The sequence below is a fragment of the Mesoplodon bidens genome (assembly GCF_964165515.1).
Source record: "Mesoplodon bidens genome assembly, chromosome: 8".
NCBI lineage: Eukaryota > Metazoa > Chordata > Mammalia > Artiodactyla > Ziphiidae > Mesoplodon > Mesoplodon bidens.
In genome coordinates this window covers 20,603,830-20,621,556 of record NC_138165.1, presented here as the reverse complement: position 1 = coordinate 20,621,556, position 17,727 = coordinate 20,603,830, and the positions used below count along the sequence as shown (strand labels likewise).

The following is a 17,727-nucleotide window of genomic DNA, read 5'->3' as shown; positions in this document are numbered from 1 at the left end:
TTCTCTGCCAGGGATACCATTCTCCTCAACACATTCCTTCTCCACCTTTATTCTACTCATACTTCAGGTCTTAGTCAATTGTCAATTCCTCAAAGGACAAACCAGACTGGACCAAATCCTCCTATTAAATGTTCTCATAGCCGGATGTTCCTCTCATTCACAGCTGTTATCACAGCTCTAGTTCTACATTTATGCATTGGGTTAGCTGACTAAAATCTGTCTTTGCCACTAGGCTCCAATGTAAATATGAGGACAGGGACGGTGACAGTATCCTCAGCACTAGCATAGTGACTGGCACAGGGGAGGTATTCGATAATTTTGTATAATGCTAGAATGAAATCAAATGTATTAAAAGAGGGGGAAGAATTAGAGTTATAGGTGCTAGAGATCAGCAGTCTGCCAGAGATGTAAAAAAAGAGATGTTGGGAAGACTTGGGGTTTTGTGACGGGTAAGTGATAGAGACAGAAGCCAAGTTACCAGGTTGAGAAGTGGGAAGGCAGTGATGAAGTGAAATCAACAGGAAAGGACAATCTTTGAGACATTTGTTGTTAGAAGAAAAAAGAAGGATAGACTATCAGCAGGGTTGAATACACTGCTTTTCATTTTTAGATGGGAGAACTATGAAGAACACCCAGAAAATAAGTATGTCACACTATTAGAAATGGACTTATCAGTGCTAAAAGCCTTGCATTCTGGTTAGTAGCTCAGTGTTCTTCCCACTGCGCTGTGGTACTCTCTTTAGCATTCTAGCATCTGACAGTTAAACAACACAGCAAAGACTGTGGTATTTGGATCAATTGTCTCTTTAAACTGACACCTTTTTTTGAGAGATGAAGAGTGACTGAGATAAGGGAAGATGCTATAAAGAGATATTTTGAGATAAAAAGGAAAGAATTTCAAACAGTTTATGCCATAAGACCTAGATCTGTCCAATAAAGTATTAGATGGTGCTATCTGCTCAGAGTAAGAAAGGTGTGATTAGGTGCACTGGGCAGTTTGATTGAGGATTAGTAGTACAATAAAACAAACAACAAAAACAACCATATGCTTGGAAGCAGGACAGGGAATGGGATAAGTCAAGCAGAAGAAGAAAAGTCAGGGAGAGCATTCAAATTAAAGTAAATCTCTTAAAATGAGAAGTGGAAACAAACATGAACAAGATGAGATGGACAGAGGCAGAAAAAACCTATCTGTCTAGAGAAAATTCTTACGTGGAAGGGAAAGAAATAACTTGAAAATGAGGTGAAAACAAGTTATAGAAGTCCTTGGCTATCAAACTGAAGAGTTTTGATTTGTAGAGTCTTAATGTAATCATCAGTATAACTGATTCTCCATATGTAGGTATACATATTTCCTTTACATTCAAGAATTTGTTATGATATTGTGAACAGTTACACACATACATACACACACACACACACACAGGAAGTATGGCAGGTGGCGGGGTTTCCACGTAGTACTTCTTTTCTTCCTTCATTAACTAGCTCTTTCACAATAGACTTTTCAAATGAAAGAGGGAAGCACAGCTTTCCAGGCTCAGGGTATTGCAGACTGACAATGGGTCAGGCCAACCTGTTCTAGTCCCCACAAAATACATATAATTAGCCAAACTTTCTATTTGCAATCTTTTTCTGGTTTTCTGTTTCAACTTTTGCCAAAATGGTATAACCACCACCACGGTACCACCAGGCATGCAGCCTCCTGAGCCCAAGTTAACGTGTAAAAATGCACCCAGCCTATGGTCAGTCTGTTACCTGCTACTACAGTGGTGCTTAAAGTGGATCAACTGTTCTCTAAGTTTCCTCTGTCAGCTTTGTGTATCTTACTATTTTTATTTTTATTTTTTTTTTTTACTGTTTATGCTTTCCTAGCTATTTATTCCATCAGTTGATCGTACAAAGTGATGTATTTTCCCTCAAGGGCAAATTATCTAGATATATCATGAACTTCAAGAAATACAAAATCTCTACAGTGCATTTAATTTAATGATTGTATTGTTCTCCATATACAAACCCTACTTATGACATAATACCTTGTGATGTAAGGCTAATAGATAGTCAATAAATTTTTGTTGTTTAACTGTTTTAATTGTAATTATAACTAAAAAAATATTAAAGTATACTTTATATTAATAACTTTACAGTTTGTCATCAATATTAAGTATAAATAGCAAACTTAAGATGGATAAATGAGGGATGTACACAAGTCAAAGTGAATTTATAGCTTGCTAAATAACCTTTCCAAATGAGTATTTTCTAAAAAGCATCAAGGTCACATTTTGACACTGGGAACGTGGGTGATATTTCTTCCAAACACATTTTTAAATATTCCAAATATTATTCAATGAGATGGTATTTCTTAAACTCATTAATGGGTATTTTAAAATATACACAAACATAGAGAAAATAGTATAATAGACCCCAAAGTACCTATATCTCAGCTGCATTTAAAATATACATAGAACATATAAGAAAAAGGAAGTAATAATAAGATTATTCCTATGAGGAAGCTTCTTAGGGGCTATGTTCATTTTAAGAAGGCCATTGGAAAACTGGAAGGTGCAATTGTGATTCTTCAGGGCTTAGAACCAATTTTCTCCTCCTTAATGTCCCTGTAGTACCTTATTTATTGCTCATTTTGCATCTGCTACTGAGTCTTAAATTGGGATTATATACAAATAACACTCAATAAACATACTTTGAGTTGGATGTTATTCTAAACCTTGGAGATTAAGAGATGTAATAATCCCAGTCCTCCAGAGTCTCATAATCTGGTGATGAAGAACAGGGAAATAAATTATTACCACACAGTGTGCTGGGTGGTGTAACAGAGGGACCCACAGAAAGAACAGAGAGAATTCACCAATAAATGTATACATGCCCCATCAAATTGTAGGCTTCCTGAGGACAAGGGCCATGTAACCTTTCAACACACATGACTCTGGTTTTCTCACCTGGCACGGGTTCAGAAAATATTGTTTAATTATGTGTTGTTGAATTGAAAGCAACCAGTCTGATAAGTAGTCTGGAAACTATGTTTGCTGGAAAAGACTTTAACTAACTAGGCATGTTCCACCCAAAGGAGAGAAGACTAGAGAGGACACATTAGTCTTCAACCATTTCAAGGATTGTCACATAGTAGAGAGAAAGAACGTATTCTGTAACTTTCCAGAGGGTAAAACCTTCAACCCATTCATCCTGGTTCTGATCTCTGAAATGCTACAGAATAAGTCTCTGACATGCAACATAGCCTTAGCATTGCTGAAGAAGAAAAAAGTATAGATTTTGACATAAATTGAAATACTGTGAATATTAGGGATAAGTTTGATTATAGTTTTTCCAGTCATATTATTAACCTTCATTATCCTAACATTCACATTTTGTGCTACTCACTGATCAACATCTCAGACACTTAGATAATTGCTAGCTGTAGTTATAGCTATAATTTATTTCCTTAAATTTAAAGATAATAGATATTGCTGTGATCTGAATGTGTGTCCCCCTAAAATTCATATGTTGAAATCCTAATGCTCAATGTGATGACATTAGGAGGTGGGGCCTTTGGGAGGTGACTAGGTCATGAGGATGAAGTCCTCATGAATGGGATTAGTGTCCTTATAAAAGAGACCTCACAGAGCTCCCTAACCCCTTCTGTTTGTGAGGACACAATGAGAAGTCTGCAACCCAGAAGAGGGCCCTCACCGGACCATATTGCACCCTGATCTCAGACATCCAGCCTCCAGAACGGGGAGGAATAAAATTCTGTTGTTGATAAGTCACCTAATCTGTGGTATTTTGTTAGAGCATCCTAAATGAACTAAGACAGAAATGACATCCTTAACTGGAAATGAGAGCTTTGTTCTTGAATATGTATTTCAAATCAGGTAATCTTAATCATATTCCACTGAATTAGTTGATTAATAAATTTCACCAACTCCTATATTATGAAAACAAAGTCCTTGAAGTTACCCTTGGGCATATGAATTGGGAGCCAAATATCCTGACTAGAGTCTCCTGCAATCCCTGTGCTTCACGTATCACATAGAGGGACACAAAAATGTCACGATAAACATGCCACCAGGATGGAAGAATATTTTGTCATCACAGAAATAAACTATGCTTCCTGTCTTTGGCTAGCACTGTTATCCATCTTTCTAGATTAAGAGGAGGCCCCGTGGACTCCCCTGAAAGGCAGGGCACTGGTCCCACCATCAGCTGGATGCCAGGGCCCTGTAGCCTAAACCCTCCAAACAAAGCAGCATGTGCCCCATGAAAACTGGCTCACTGAGTCACAGATCCTAGTAATTGAAGGAGCCAACATTAACAACAGCATTTAAGCATTCCCCACTTCTAGCTGCATTCCCAAATATTTATGGAAAAGTCCCTACTTCCACAACCTCCCCCTCCAGTCCCTCCGGAAAATGCTTTCATTTGACTGCCTCAGTACTGAACCTCTTCACCAGAAGCATCAGTCACTGTCAGGTTTCTGGAGGTGAAATTGCTTTGTGATGATCTTGTTGGTGGCATGAAGATGAATTGAGGCCACAGAACCCATCTCAGTGGCCTGGACTCAAGTCACTTTCTAGTCTCCTAAGAGGAATTTCACATGCTTCTGTTTACCCACTTTGGGCCCACCTAGATTGCTGCCGCTGTATAAAAATGGGCAGGCCGCTGCTCTAATGCTGATACTTTTGATGCTGTTTATAACCCCTGTTAGTGATAGGTCCTACAGAACAGTAATCTGTTAAAATTATAGGTATATATGTAGTCAGATCTCAAAAAATTTACACAGGAAAGATTGAGTCCTTTAATCTTTGAGTTTTAGAAAAATAATGATCTACTATCTAGGGTCCTTTGGAAGGCGATATAAACACAATCTATCTGTGGCTTTAAAAACACCTTTTGTCCCTGTCTAGCATGATCAGGTTTGTGAAGCTAGAAGGTGAGTTAGAACTAAGACAAATGAATTCAGAAAGCCATCCACTTGTACTCAGCTCTATTTGGCAGTAATAATTGGAAGAACCCATTAGGAAGAAAAGAAGTGATTGTTCCTATCTATTTATCTAATTTGCTTTCACAGAAAAAGATTACAGTAAACAGGTGTTCTTCCACAAATGCCTTTCTTACTACAGTCCTGGTCCAGCCCAAATTCTGGTGGAAAAGGCCTAGCATACAAATTGTTGGTTAACAACTAGACTATCTTTACAGTTGTTTTGGGGGGAGTTGAAAATAATTTTATATAGTGTTTTATTAGATTTTTATCTGGAAAAAGTTCACTACTCCTTTTCTGTTTTAACTCCAATAGTGAAAGAAAATTTCCTTATTCAGAGCTGTTATTGAAAGGGTGACCTTCATTTCCTGACCCTTAGAAGGAACAGTCACTGAATTCAACCATTTATTCAATCAAGAAATATTTCATGAGGGGATTCCGTAGCGGCGCAGTGGTTAAAAATCTGCCTGCCAATGCAAGGGACATGGGTTTGAACCCTGGTCTGGGAAGATCCCACATGCTCTGCGGAGCAACTAAGCCCGTGCACCACAACTACTGAGCCTGCGCTCTAGAGCCCACGAGCCACAACTACTGAGCCCATATGCCACAACTACTGAAGCCCACACGCCTAGAGCCTGTGCTCTGCAACAAGAGAAGCCACCGCAATGAGAAGCCCGCGCAACGCAACGAAGAGTAGCCCCTGCTCGCTGCAATTAGAGAAAGCCCGCGTGCAGCAATGAAGACCCAACGCAGCCAAAAAAATAAACAAATAAGATTAATTAGTTAATTAATTAAAACTTTATTAAAAAAAAGAAATATTTCATGAGGATCCACCAAGTGCCGAGACCTCGCTAGACACTGAGGATATGTAAGGATGAGCGAGGTGGAAATGGCTCCTCCTCAGGAACTAAGATCTAGCAGACTGCATAACTGAACCTCCCAGAGGCTCTTCCTCTACCGCCCCTTAGAATCATTTACAACCAGTTCTTTCTTGCAGAATATGACCAGAAATAAGGCTTTAATTTACCTTACTTGGAACAAGTTGAGGTATACATAATCAGATAAATTAAAAATATACTATCATGCATGATCATTCCCATATTAACAGCTTTAAAACCTTTAAAAGCTTATGTGAGGAAGAAATAGTTCTTGCCTTTGGTATGATGTTCATGAAGCTGAAGGAGTGATTTCAAAGACTCAGCACTCTCAAACTCCTGAGTGTTCTGGAGGAAATCTTCCGTTTGGTCTATTTTAATGGCGAACTACAACAGAAATGCAGGAGAAAGACATATGAAAAACTAAAAAACACTGTGTCACTTTTAGTTATTTGTAAACATTTTTCATGAATTAATGGCCTAGCTGATTGTGTATGTGTTTGTGTGATGAGCTGTGTGTTTGTGTGAGCATATGCTGGCTCACGTGTTTGTATGAGGCTTTGTGTTTGCATGTAGTCAGTTTACAAAGTACTGGGATAAGAACTTTCTTCTCTTTCCTTTGCATTCTTTTCATACCTGGAAATATGTTATTTATGCTGAAGTAAACCAATTTGTTTACTATTCTAATGTGTATTGAAATTTTAAACTAAAATTATTGTGTCCCATAATACAAATACAGCCACTGGCAACATTCTAAAGCAGTTTCTCAAAGAAAACCAGAAAGTTTGTTAAAAGAAACCAACAAAAGTTTGGTTAACCAGTAACCTACATAATTATTGGTAAATTTAACTTAAGAATACACTTGAGGTTGAAATATAGTTCATTTTTTTCTCTATAATTAGACCTAGAACTAAAAAATGTAAGTTTCAGAATAATACACAGTCTAATCCCATCTCTACACTTGATTTTAGCCCAAGTGCTGAGAAGTAACGTGTAATCCTATTTCTTATACAAAGCAAATATACATATATTTGTACAGAAAGTGGTCCAAAAAGATACATAGCAAAGGGTTACCTTTATGAGAATGAATAGGATTAGGGATAGGTGAGGGGTGGTAAACTTTTAGCTTTTAAATCTATAACTTATAATTTTGTTTGCATTTTTATCAATGATTTTATGTACTTTTATAGAAATAAAAATGAAATTAGATGTAGCAAGAATGAAAAATAGAAAATTTCTCCTCTGTTTCAAGAAAAAAAGGAAAAGCAATTTGATACCCTAAGTGGTAAGGAACATGACCAGTCTCTCTTTTTGTGTTTCTCCATAGTGGAAGTATGAAAGGGAGATGCTTGAAGTGATGTCAAAATTCTCAGGGGAATAACCTTAGACACAAATTTTAGAAAAGGGTAAAATATACTTGGTTATGCTAGTACAGTATATCCATAGTAGTAGACAAATAACTGGTTTGTTTCAGCACTATGGTTCAGAGGAAATTATTATCATTTATAAGGGCATTTAAATCAACACATTCACCTTTGGATCAGGTGTAGAATAAACTCATAAAGGTGAAGTATCAGTGAGAAAGACACAGAAGCCTATCACAGTGCTTGTCACCTTTTTTCAAGTTTTATCCAAACTCTCATCTTTGGATTTAGTGATATTTAATATTTTTATGTGACTCTTTGATTAACAAGATTTACTATATTTTGATTATTACAATAAAATTCAGTTATAAATGGCATGAAAAGATGAGAGAGCAACTGATGAGCATGTCCCCTTTTGAAATGCAGAGAAGGCTTCTACCATCCTGTTAGAACCAGCAGATGGACAGAAGCCACTGTCACTTGGGGACACTGTTTCTAAATTGAAGCACAGTGTTTGAGAAGCCTGTGAGCCTGAAGCCATCTTGTACTATCAACCACGCAATAAGAAGTCATTTTGTATTTCTAAAGAACTCCTGCGTGCACATAGTTCAGTAAGTGGATCCTATCTACATATTGTTTACATCTCTAATTCATTCTATTTCTAATAGTTGATTTTAAAGACATTCTTTGAAGAGAAACTTCAAAGAAAAAGAATAAAACAAAACCCTGGTGGGTAGTTTGGTTCTCCCTGTAGATCCCTACAAGAAGTTTTGGAGTCACTGTGTAACTTATATCTATATTTCAACTGGTTTGACACTTTTTAAAAAACAAACCAATAAATAAACAATGCTTTACTCAGAAAAAGCTTCCTTCAAGTTCTATTAACTTTTATCTAGGGGATATTTTCTTTTCCTTACTTTTCTTCTTTCTGCAGTTAGTACAGGATAGAAGTGGCAACAAGGGGACACTTTTCAAAGACACTATTCTTAATTTCACCGTCATTCTTTTTTTTTTTGAATCACTAATGAAAATTGCTTTGGCATACACAAGGGGCAGGGAAAATCACGTAGGAGTTTTCCATCAGCTAAGTATGAAGTAGTCCACAAAATTGGATGGAGGATAACATATGAAACTTCATCTTTTCATGAGGAATCAGAGAGCTGGGTTGAATTACGGGTTGACTTATACTTCCTTTTATTTCATGTAATATCTGGAAGTCATTTCTCATCATATAGAAAATCAGCTAGTATTAATGTTCTTACCCAGTGAGAAACAAATATTGGACTTAATGTTTAAAAAAAGATAACTTCCTATGCTCAAATGACCTGAATTTCAAGGGCACTAATACTTATACCCCACTTACTAAGATGAAATGAATCAGATGTATCTATAATTTGACCCCTGTAGGTGTATTTTGCTTGGTTTATTTCTTTTCAGGAAAGAAAACTGTGTGTGGAACTTTTCCCCGAGATGATCTGTGAGTTGGACTTCAGTGTTCAAATTGTGAAAAATAAACCTTGAAAGTTACAATGAGATTTTTGCTCCTCCTTTTAACTTTTAAACGAGTTCATGATGTATGAAATTGTCTACCTCAATTTTAATGTTCTATTACTAATCGTCTTTCCTTCATTATTTTGGATTTAAGTCCTGAATTTTCAGTTTGGATATGTCATAGTTTTCAAGCTAGTGCTTTATCATAATGAAGCAGTGCTTTCACACCAAAATGAATGCAGTGAAATTTCCAATAAGTATCTTACACTAAATATAACACCTCTTTGGATAATGTTCTTTGAGTCTCACATTTTGAAATTGGGTTCCTCAAAAAAACTTAGGCCCAGGACTTTTTCCTTCTCTTATATTTTAACGAGCTCAAACTATGGAAACTCAACTATATGCCTTAGGAAAGTACTCTATCATATACTATGCTTACAAGTCAAACATTCTATGGAATATTCTGCAATTTCCTTTTCATAAGTAGTAGAAGAAATTGTATCCTCCAACTTTCAGTTAACAAGAACATGCTAGACCAGCATTTCCTAGTAATCCTATCATCAGGGGTAATTATTTGATTTAGTAATTGTATTACTATTATCTAAAGAGGGAAATATATCAAAATGACTTATGGGTAAAAGATCCCATTTTTACTTAATATTTATCAATTTTAATTAACTGTACTTAGATTTTGTTTGAAGGCCTACATTTAAAATATTAACAATTTTATTTTTTGAAAATGAAAAATTAAATGTATATATCTTGGTTATTCTACCATTTTTTGAACTGACTACAATGTCTATTTGCAGAAAGAAAACATTTTCAGGAGTGCTCTGATGTGGAGAAGGGGAAAGTTTTTTTAAACACAAACCTCCAAGGCATTTTCAAAAAATTCAGAGGTCAACCTGAGAAGCTCCCTCCTTCTCTCAAGCATGGAGACCAGGGCTGCCCATGCTTCACCCAGAGTTTTGGCCATGGCATCGTAGACCTGGCTCTGATCCTTGTTCTCTTGAGCCGTCTTGTCTGCTTCCTGCAGGAGTTCCCATACTCGGTCTTCCAAAGCCTAAGTCCAGGCAAGAAAAGGCAGAGTGTCACTCAATGTAAGAACTTGGGATCATATTTTAAACATTTGGATTTTTGAAATTATATGCACTCTAGGAAGGTCTAGAAGAGAATTTATAAACACAAACTGCTGTGCAGGCAGGTAGATCAAGCAGGCAGGAGGGAGCAATGGAGATTGTGGTGAACTGTGGAGTATGGCCAGGCTAAAGACATCCACATTTAAACATTGTTCAAACACTGTAGAGGTTTATCAAAATTATACAACTACAGGGACTTCCCTGGCGGTCCAGTGGTTAAGACTCCGTGCTTCCACCACAGGGGGCATGGGTTCAATCCCTGGTTGGGGAACTAAGATCCTGCATGCCACGGCACAGCCCGCCCCAAAAAATACAACTACATACCCAGGGGTACAGAATACTGTGTTGACTTCACATTTCAAAAAAGGAGAACTAATTGGAATACATCTAGAAAGGAGTAATCATGAAAAAACTATTGTGAGAAATGAACCCAGTAAAATTTATTATTTATTCTAAATAGTTGTTATTGTTAATATACTTGTGAAGCTTAGTGTAAATGTTATGAGTAAGTACTTAAAAGTGAATAGTCGGGGCTTCCCTGGTGGCGCAGTGGTTGAGAGTCCGCCTGCTGATGCAGGGGACACGGGTTCGTGCCCCGGTCTGGGAGGATCCCACATGCCGCGGAGCGGCTGGGCCCGTGAGCCATGGCCGCTGAGCCTGCGCGTCCGGAGCCTGTGCTCTGCAATGGGAGAGGCCACAACAGTGAGAGGCCCGCGTACCGCAAAAAAAAAAAAAAAAGTGAATAGTCATAATGTAAAAATTAGAATATCTGTAACCAACACTACAAATTGTTTCAACAAAATATGGAAGATGAAGGGCAACATGTGCTTCCATAATTGTCTCATTTGGGGATAGGAGAAGGATCCCACAGATCCTGTTTTGTTCTTGATATTGGCACCAAAATCAAGGCACAATTTTAAAATATAATAGACTAACAATAACATGAATAAATTCTAAAATGTCAACAGAAAAGGAAACTAAGCATGCGATAATGCAAAATATAACAAAGAAAACAGAAGACATAGGAACACATTTATTTGGGCACACAAAAAACCCAAAACATAACGATAGGAATATGATTAAATATCAGTTAACACTCAAAAAATGGATGTTAACTTTTCAATTAAAAGATGAACATGGGCTTCCCTGGTGGTGCAGTGGTGGGGAGTCCACCTGCTGATGCAGGGGACACGGGTTCGTGCCCCGGTCCGGGGAGATCCCACATGCTGCGGAGCGGCTGGGCCCATGAGCCATGGCCGCTAAGCCTGTGCGTCTGGAGCCTGTGCTCCGCAACGGGAGAGGCCACAACAGTGAGAGGCCAGCGTACCGCAAAAAAAAAAAAAAAAAAAAAAAAAAAGACAAACATTATCAGATTAAGGGGAAAAAATTCAACTAATTTATATTTGCTGGAGTCATAAAACTAAACTGAAAAGACATAACATTTGAAATAAACTGAAAAGACATAACATTAGAAAAGACATAACATTTGAAAAGACATAACTGAAAAGACATAAGATTTGAAAATAAACTGAAAAGTCATAACATTTGAAAATAAGGAGATGAAATATATCAGGCAAAGACAAAAAAGTAAAGGAGGATTAGCAATGTTAATCTCAGACAAATTAGAAATCAAAACAAAAATCACTGTGATTAAAAAATGGTACTCTATATTGATAAATTACACAATCTGCAGGGAAAATAAGGTACTTATGATGTTTACATTTATGACATTTTAGTATTTAAAGTAGGTATACCCAGTCATATCAAAATGCAATAAAAGTAGAAATAAACAACAAAAGGTCAGATGATAAAACAAATCTCTTAGAATTTTTTTTTTTTTTTTTTTTTTTTTGCGGTACTCGGGCCTCTCACTGTTGTGGCCTCTCCTGTTGTGGAGCACAGGCTCCGGATGCGCAGGCTCAGCGGCCATGGCTCATGGGCCCAGCCGCTCCGTGGCATGTGGGATCTTCCCGGACCGGGGCACGAACCCGTGTCCCCTGCATCGGCAGGCGGACTCTCAACCACTGCGCCATCAGGGAAGCCCTCTTAGAAATTTTAAGAAAGCAATTTAAAGAATAATTCCTAGATCAAATGAAGGAAAAAAAACTACAATTACAGACTATTTAGAAAAAAATAACAATGAGGTTACTATGTTTAAAACCTAAGATATACAGATGACTTTATGCTTAGATGAAATTCATAGCATTAGACAACTCTGTTCATAAAGAAAAATATATTAATTAAACATTCAAGTCTAAATTATAGAAAAAGATTCATAAAATAAAACAAAAATTAGAGGGGATTAATTGATTAAATACAAAATCAGAAATTAACAAATTAAAGAAAAATATAAGGAGTTTTAAAAAATGTTGATTCATTGAAAAGCCAAACGAAATATAAAAACATCTGACAGGTGGGATCAAGATGGCAGAGTAGGAAGATCCTGAGCTCATGGCCTCCCACAGACAAACCAAAGCTACGACTAGATATAGAACAACTCTTTCTGAGAAAGACCTGAAGAACAGCTCTTCCAAAATTAAGGAGAATTTTTAAAAACCACATCAAGATGGGTAGGAGGGGCAGAGATGTGATGTAGTCAGGACAACACACCCACCCTGGTGCAGTGACCCACAAATGGGAAGGGGTATCACAAACTTGAAGGTCCTCTCTAAGGAGTGAGGGGTTCGAGCCCCACACTGGGCACCTCAGGCTTTGGTACCAGCACTGGGAGGACAAGGCCCCTTAAGTAGCTTTGAAAACCAGCAGGGCTTATGTAGAGCTAGAGGGCTGTAAGAAATAGAGTCTTAGAGGGCTTGCCCACAGACTCACTCATTCTGAGTCCCAGTGCAGAGGCAGCAGTTTGAAAAGTGCCTGGTGCTCTAGCCAGCCTGCCAAGGTTGCCCCAGCATGCCCCTGGCCCATGCCTGCTCCAGCTCCAGCTGGCCTGCCAATGCTGCCCGGCACATGCAGTCTACATAGAAGATGCTCCTACTCAAGACCACACCTTCAAGACTGGGAGAAGTAACTATTTTGTCTAATCCATAGAAAAAAACACAGAAAGCCAAACAAAATGAGGAGACAGAGGAATTTATTCCAAACAAAAGAACAAGATAAAACCTCAGGGAAAAAACCCTAATAAAATGGAGGTAAGTAATTTACCTGATAAAGAGTCAAAGCAACAGTCATAAAGTTGCACACCAAACTCAGGAGGGGAATGCAGGAACACAGTAAGAACTTCAACAGAGTTAGGAAATATAGAAAAGAACCAATCAGAGCTGAAGAATACAATAACTGAAATAATACACTAGAGGGGATAAACCACAAATAGATGATAAACAAGAACATACAAACAGCCTGGAAGACAAAATAGTGGAAATCACCCAATCAGAACAACAAAAAGAAAAAAGAATTTAAAAAAATTAGGATAGTTTAAGAAACCTCTGGGACAACATCAAGAGTATTAACATTCAGACTGGTGGCACAGTGGTTAAGAATCCACCTGCCAACGTAGGGGACATGAGTTCGATCCCTGGTCTGGGAAGATCCCACATGCCGCGGAGCAATAAGCCCATGCGCCACAACTACTGAGCCTGTGCTCTAGAGCCCGCAAGCCACAACTACTGAGCCATCATGCCACAACTACTGAAGCCCACACACCTAGAGCCTGTGCTCCACAACAAAAGAAGCCACTGCAATGAGAAGCACGTGCACCACAAGGAAAAGTAGCCCCCACTCACCACAACTAGAGAAAGCCTGTGCACAGCAATGAAGACCCAATGCAGCCAAAAGTAAATAAATAAATTTATATTTAAAAAAGAGTAATAACATTCGCATTATAGGGGTCCCAGAAGGAGAAAAGAGACAGGGGCAGAAAACTTATTTGAAGAATTAATGGCTGAAAACTTTCCCCAAACTAGGTAAGGAAACAGAGCTTTCCTCCAAGATCAGGAACAAAACAATGATGCCCATCCTCATCACTTTTATTCAATATAAAATTGGAAGTCTTAGCCATAGCAGTCAGACAAGAAAAAGAAGTAAAATGTACCCAAATTTGAAGAAAAGTAGTAAAATTCTCACTATTTGCAGATGACATGATACAATATATAAGGAAAATGCTAAAGACTCCACCAAAAAAACTATTAGAACTAATAAATGAATTTAGTAAAGGTGCAGGATACAGCATTGATATGTAGAAATCTGTTGCATTTCTATACACTAATAATGAACTATCAGAAAGTGAAATTAAGAAAACAATTCTACTTATAGTTGCATCAAAAAGAATAAAATAAACTATGAATAAATTTAACCATAAAAGTGAAAAACCTATACTCTGAAAATTATAAGACACCGATGAAAGAACTTGAAGATGACATAAATAAATGGAAAGATATACCATGCTCATAAACGGAAGAATATTGTTAAAATGTCCATAATACCCAAAGCAATCTACAGATTCAATGCAATCCTTATCAAGATACCCATGGCATTTTTCACAGAACTATAAGAAATAATCCTAAAATCTGTATGGAATCACAAAAGACCCTGAATGGAAAAAGCAGTCTTTTTTAAAAAATAAATTTATTTATTTATTTTTGGCTACATGGGGTCTTCGTTGCTGTGCACGGGCTTTCTCTAGTTGCAACGAGCAGGAGCTACCCTTCATTGCAGTGCATGGGCTTCTTATTGCAGTGGCTTCTCTCTGTTGTGGAGCATGGGCTCTAGGTGCATGGGTTTCAGTAGTTGTGGCATGCGGGCTCAGTAGTTGTGGTTCATGGGCTCTAGAGCACAGGCTCAGTAGTTGTGGTACACGGGCTTAGTTGCTCTGCAGCATGTGGGATCTTCCCGGACTATGGCTCGAACTTGTGTCCCCGGCATTGGCAGGCAGATTGTTAACCACTACACCACCATGGAAGTCCCAGAAAAAGCAGTCTTGTGAAAGAAGAACTAAGCTGAAGGAACCACATTCCCTGATTTCAAACTATACTGCAAAGCTATAGTAATCAAAACAGCACTGTAATGGGCACATACCCTGAGAAAACCATAATTCAAAAAGAGTCATGTACCACAGTGTTCACTGCAGCTCTATTTACAATAGCTGGGACATGGAAGCAACCTAAGTGGCCACTGACACATGAATGGATAAAGAAGATGTGGCACATATATACAATGGAATATTACTCAGCCATATAAAGAAATGAAATTGAGTTATTTGTAATGAGGTGGATGGACGTAGAGTCTGTCATACAGAGTGAAGTAAGTCAGAAAGAGAAAAACAAATACTGTATACTAACACATATATACAGAATCTAAAAAAAAAACAAAAAAGGTTCTGATGAACCTAGGGGCAGGACAGGAATAAAGACACAGACATAGAGAATGGACTTGAGGACATGGGGAGGGGGAAGGCTAAGCTGGGACGAAGTGAGACAGTAGTATTGATGTATACTCACTACCAAATGTAAAACAGATAGCTAGTGGGAAACAGCTGCATAGCACAGGGAGATCAGCTCAGTGCTTTGTGACCACCTGGAGGGGTGGGATAGGGAGGGTGGGAGGGAGAAACAACAGGGAGGGGATATTGGGATATATGTATACATATAACTGATTTACTTTGTTATACAGCAGAAACTAACACAACATTGTAAGGCAATTATACTCCAATAAAGATGTTAAAAAAAAAAAAGGTGGGGCCAACTCTATGTGGCTTCTCAAGTCTCCGATCCCATTTGTGTGATATTCTGTCTGCCTCTTCTGCTCTTCCTCATTTCATTCCTTTTAAACTGTTCCTCCTTGAAGGAGGCCACCTTTCTTGAAAAGTTCCCCCCGGAGTCCCTCAGGTAGACTTTGGAGCACACTTCTTATGGTTCCACTTGTTTAGATTCTGCTCATCATGTTACATTTAAGTTATCAGTCTACAAGCCTATCTCCCTGTCAGGCTGTGACTTTTGATTTTATATTCCTGACACCACTACATTTCAACCTTGGTTGAATCTCTAGTGCCTAGAGTAGTAATTTTATTGAAGACATTCGAAAGTTATTTGTTGAATGAATAAAAAGCTACTCCAAAAAATGAGGGAATCTAAATTGCTAATGATAAAAAAAGCAAACAATGTTTCAGAGCATATTTTCCTTACGGATTGGCCACAAACTAGCTTAGGCAAGTTGCTGCGTTTTCAAGGGAATTAGCTTCTTCATTAGTAAAATCAGGATGGTGGTTGATGATGATATTCTATATTCTATGACCAGTTCTATTTCAGCAATTATTTTATTTCTGGATATAAATCATCATTTTGATTAAAAAATAGGAGCCTGAACCAAGATGGTGGAGTACAAGGACAGGCTCTCACTCCCTCTTGGGACAACACCAGAATCACAACTAGCTGCTGGACAATCATCAACAGGAAGACACTGGAACTCACCAAAAAAGATACCCCACATCCAAAGACAAAGGAGAAGACCCAATGAGATGGCAGGTGGGGTGAAATCACAGTAAAATCAAATCTCACAACTGCTGGGTGGGTGAATCACAGACTGGAGAACACTTATATCACAGAAGTCCACCCACTGGAGTGAAGGTTCTGAGCTCCACGTCAGGCTTCCCAACCTGGGGGTCTGGCAACGGGAGGAGGAATTCCTAGAGAATCAGACTTTGAAGCCTAGTGGGATTTGAATGCAGGACTTCGGCAGGAATGGGGGAAAGAGAGACTCCACTCTTGGAAGGCACGAACAAAGTAGTGTGTGCATTGGGACCCAGGGGAAGGAGCAGTGATGCCAGGGGAGACTGAACCAGACCTACCTGCTAGTGTTGGAAGGTCTCCTGCAGAGGCAGGGGGTGGGTGTGGCTCACCGTGGGGACAGGGACACTGGCAGCAGAAGTTCTGGGAAGTACTCCTTGGTGTGAGCCCTCCCAGAGTCTGCCATTAGCCCCACCAAAGAGCCCAGGAAGGCTCCAGTGTTGGGTTGCCTCAGGCCAAACAATCAACAGGGAGGGAACCCAGCCCCACGCATCAGCAGTCAGGCGGATTAAAGTTTTACTGAGCTCTGCCCACCAGAGCAACAGTCAGTTCTACCCACTATCAGTCCCTCCCATCAGGAAACTTGCACAAGCCTCTTAGATAGCTTCATCCACCAGAGGGCAGACAGCAGAAGCAAGAAGAACTACAATCCTGCAGCCTGTGGAACAAAAACCACATTCACAGAAACATAGACAAGATGAAAAGGCAGAGGGCTATGTACCAGATGAAGGAACAAGATAAAACCCCAGAAAATCAACTAAATGAAGTGGTGATAGGCAACGTTCCAGAAAAAGAATTCAGAATAATGATAACGAAGATGATCCAACCTTGGAAAAGGAATGGAGGCAAAGATCGAGAAGGTACAACAAATGTTTAAAAAAGACCTAGAAGAATTAAAGAACAAACAAACAGAGATGAACAATACAATAACTGAAATGAAAATGACACTAGAAGGAAGCAATAGCAGAATAACTGAGGCAGAAGAACGGAAAAGTGACCTGGAAGACAGAATGGTGGAATTCACTGCAGCGGAACGGAATAAAGAATAAAGAATGAAAAGAAATGAAGACAGCCTGAGAGACCTCTGGACAACATTAAATTCAACAACATGCACATTATAGGGGTCCCAGAAGGAGAAGAGAGAGAGAAAGGACCAGAGAAAATATTTGAAGAGATTATAGTCAAAAACTTCCCTAACATGGGAAAGGAAATAGCCACCCAATTCCAGGAAGCTCAGAGAGTCCCCTACATAAACCCAAGGAGAAACACGCCAAGACACATAGTAATCAAATTGGCAAAAATCAAAGACAAAGAAAAATTATTGAAAGCAGCATGGGAAAAATGACAAATAAC

The 17,727-nt window shown here is 38.6% G+C and overlaps 1 protein-coding gene across 2 annotated transcripts in view; it reads right to left on the bottom strand.

Annotated features, from left to right (window-relative positions):
- The window catches only part of CCDC141 (coiled-coil domain containing 141), a 220,362-nt gene that overhangs the window by 146,579 nt on the left and 56,056 nt on the right, over positions 1–17,727 (bottom strand). For both annotated transcript variants that reach the window (XR_014016451.1, XM_081241858.1), the window contains exons 4-5: positions 9,592–9,783; positions 6,144–6,252 (exon numbers count right to left, since the gene is read on the bottom strand). Coding sequence is in view for 1 of the 2 variants with exons in the window: in XM_081241858.1 (XP_081097984.1) it covers positions 6,144–6,252; positions 9,592–9,783 (301 nt within the window). In the remaining variant the exon portion in view is untranslated. The remainder of the gene's footprint in view (positions 1–6,143; positions 6,253–9,591; positions 9,784–17,727) is intronic.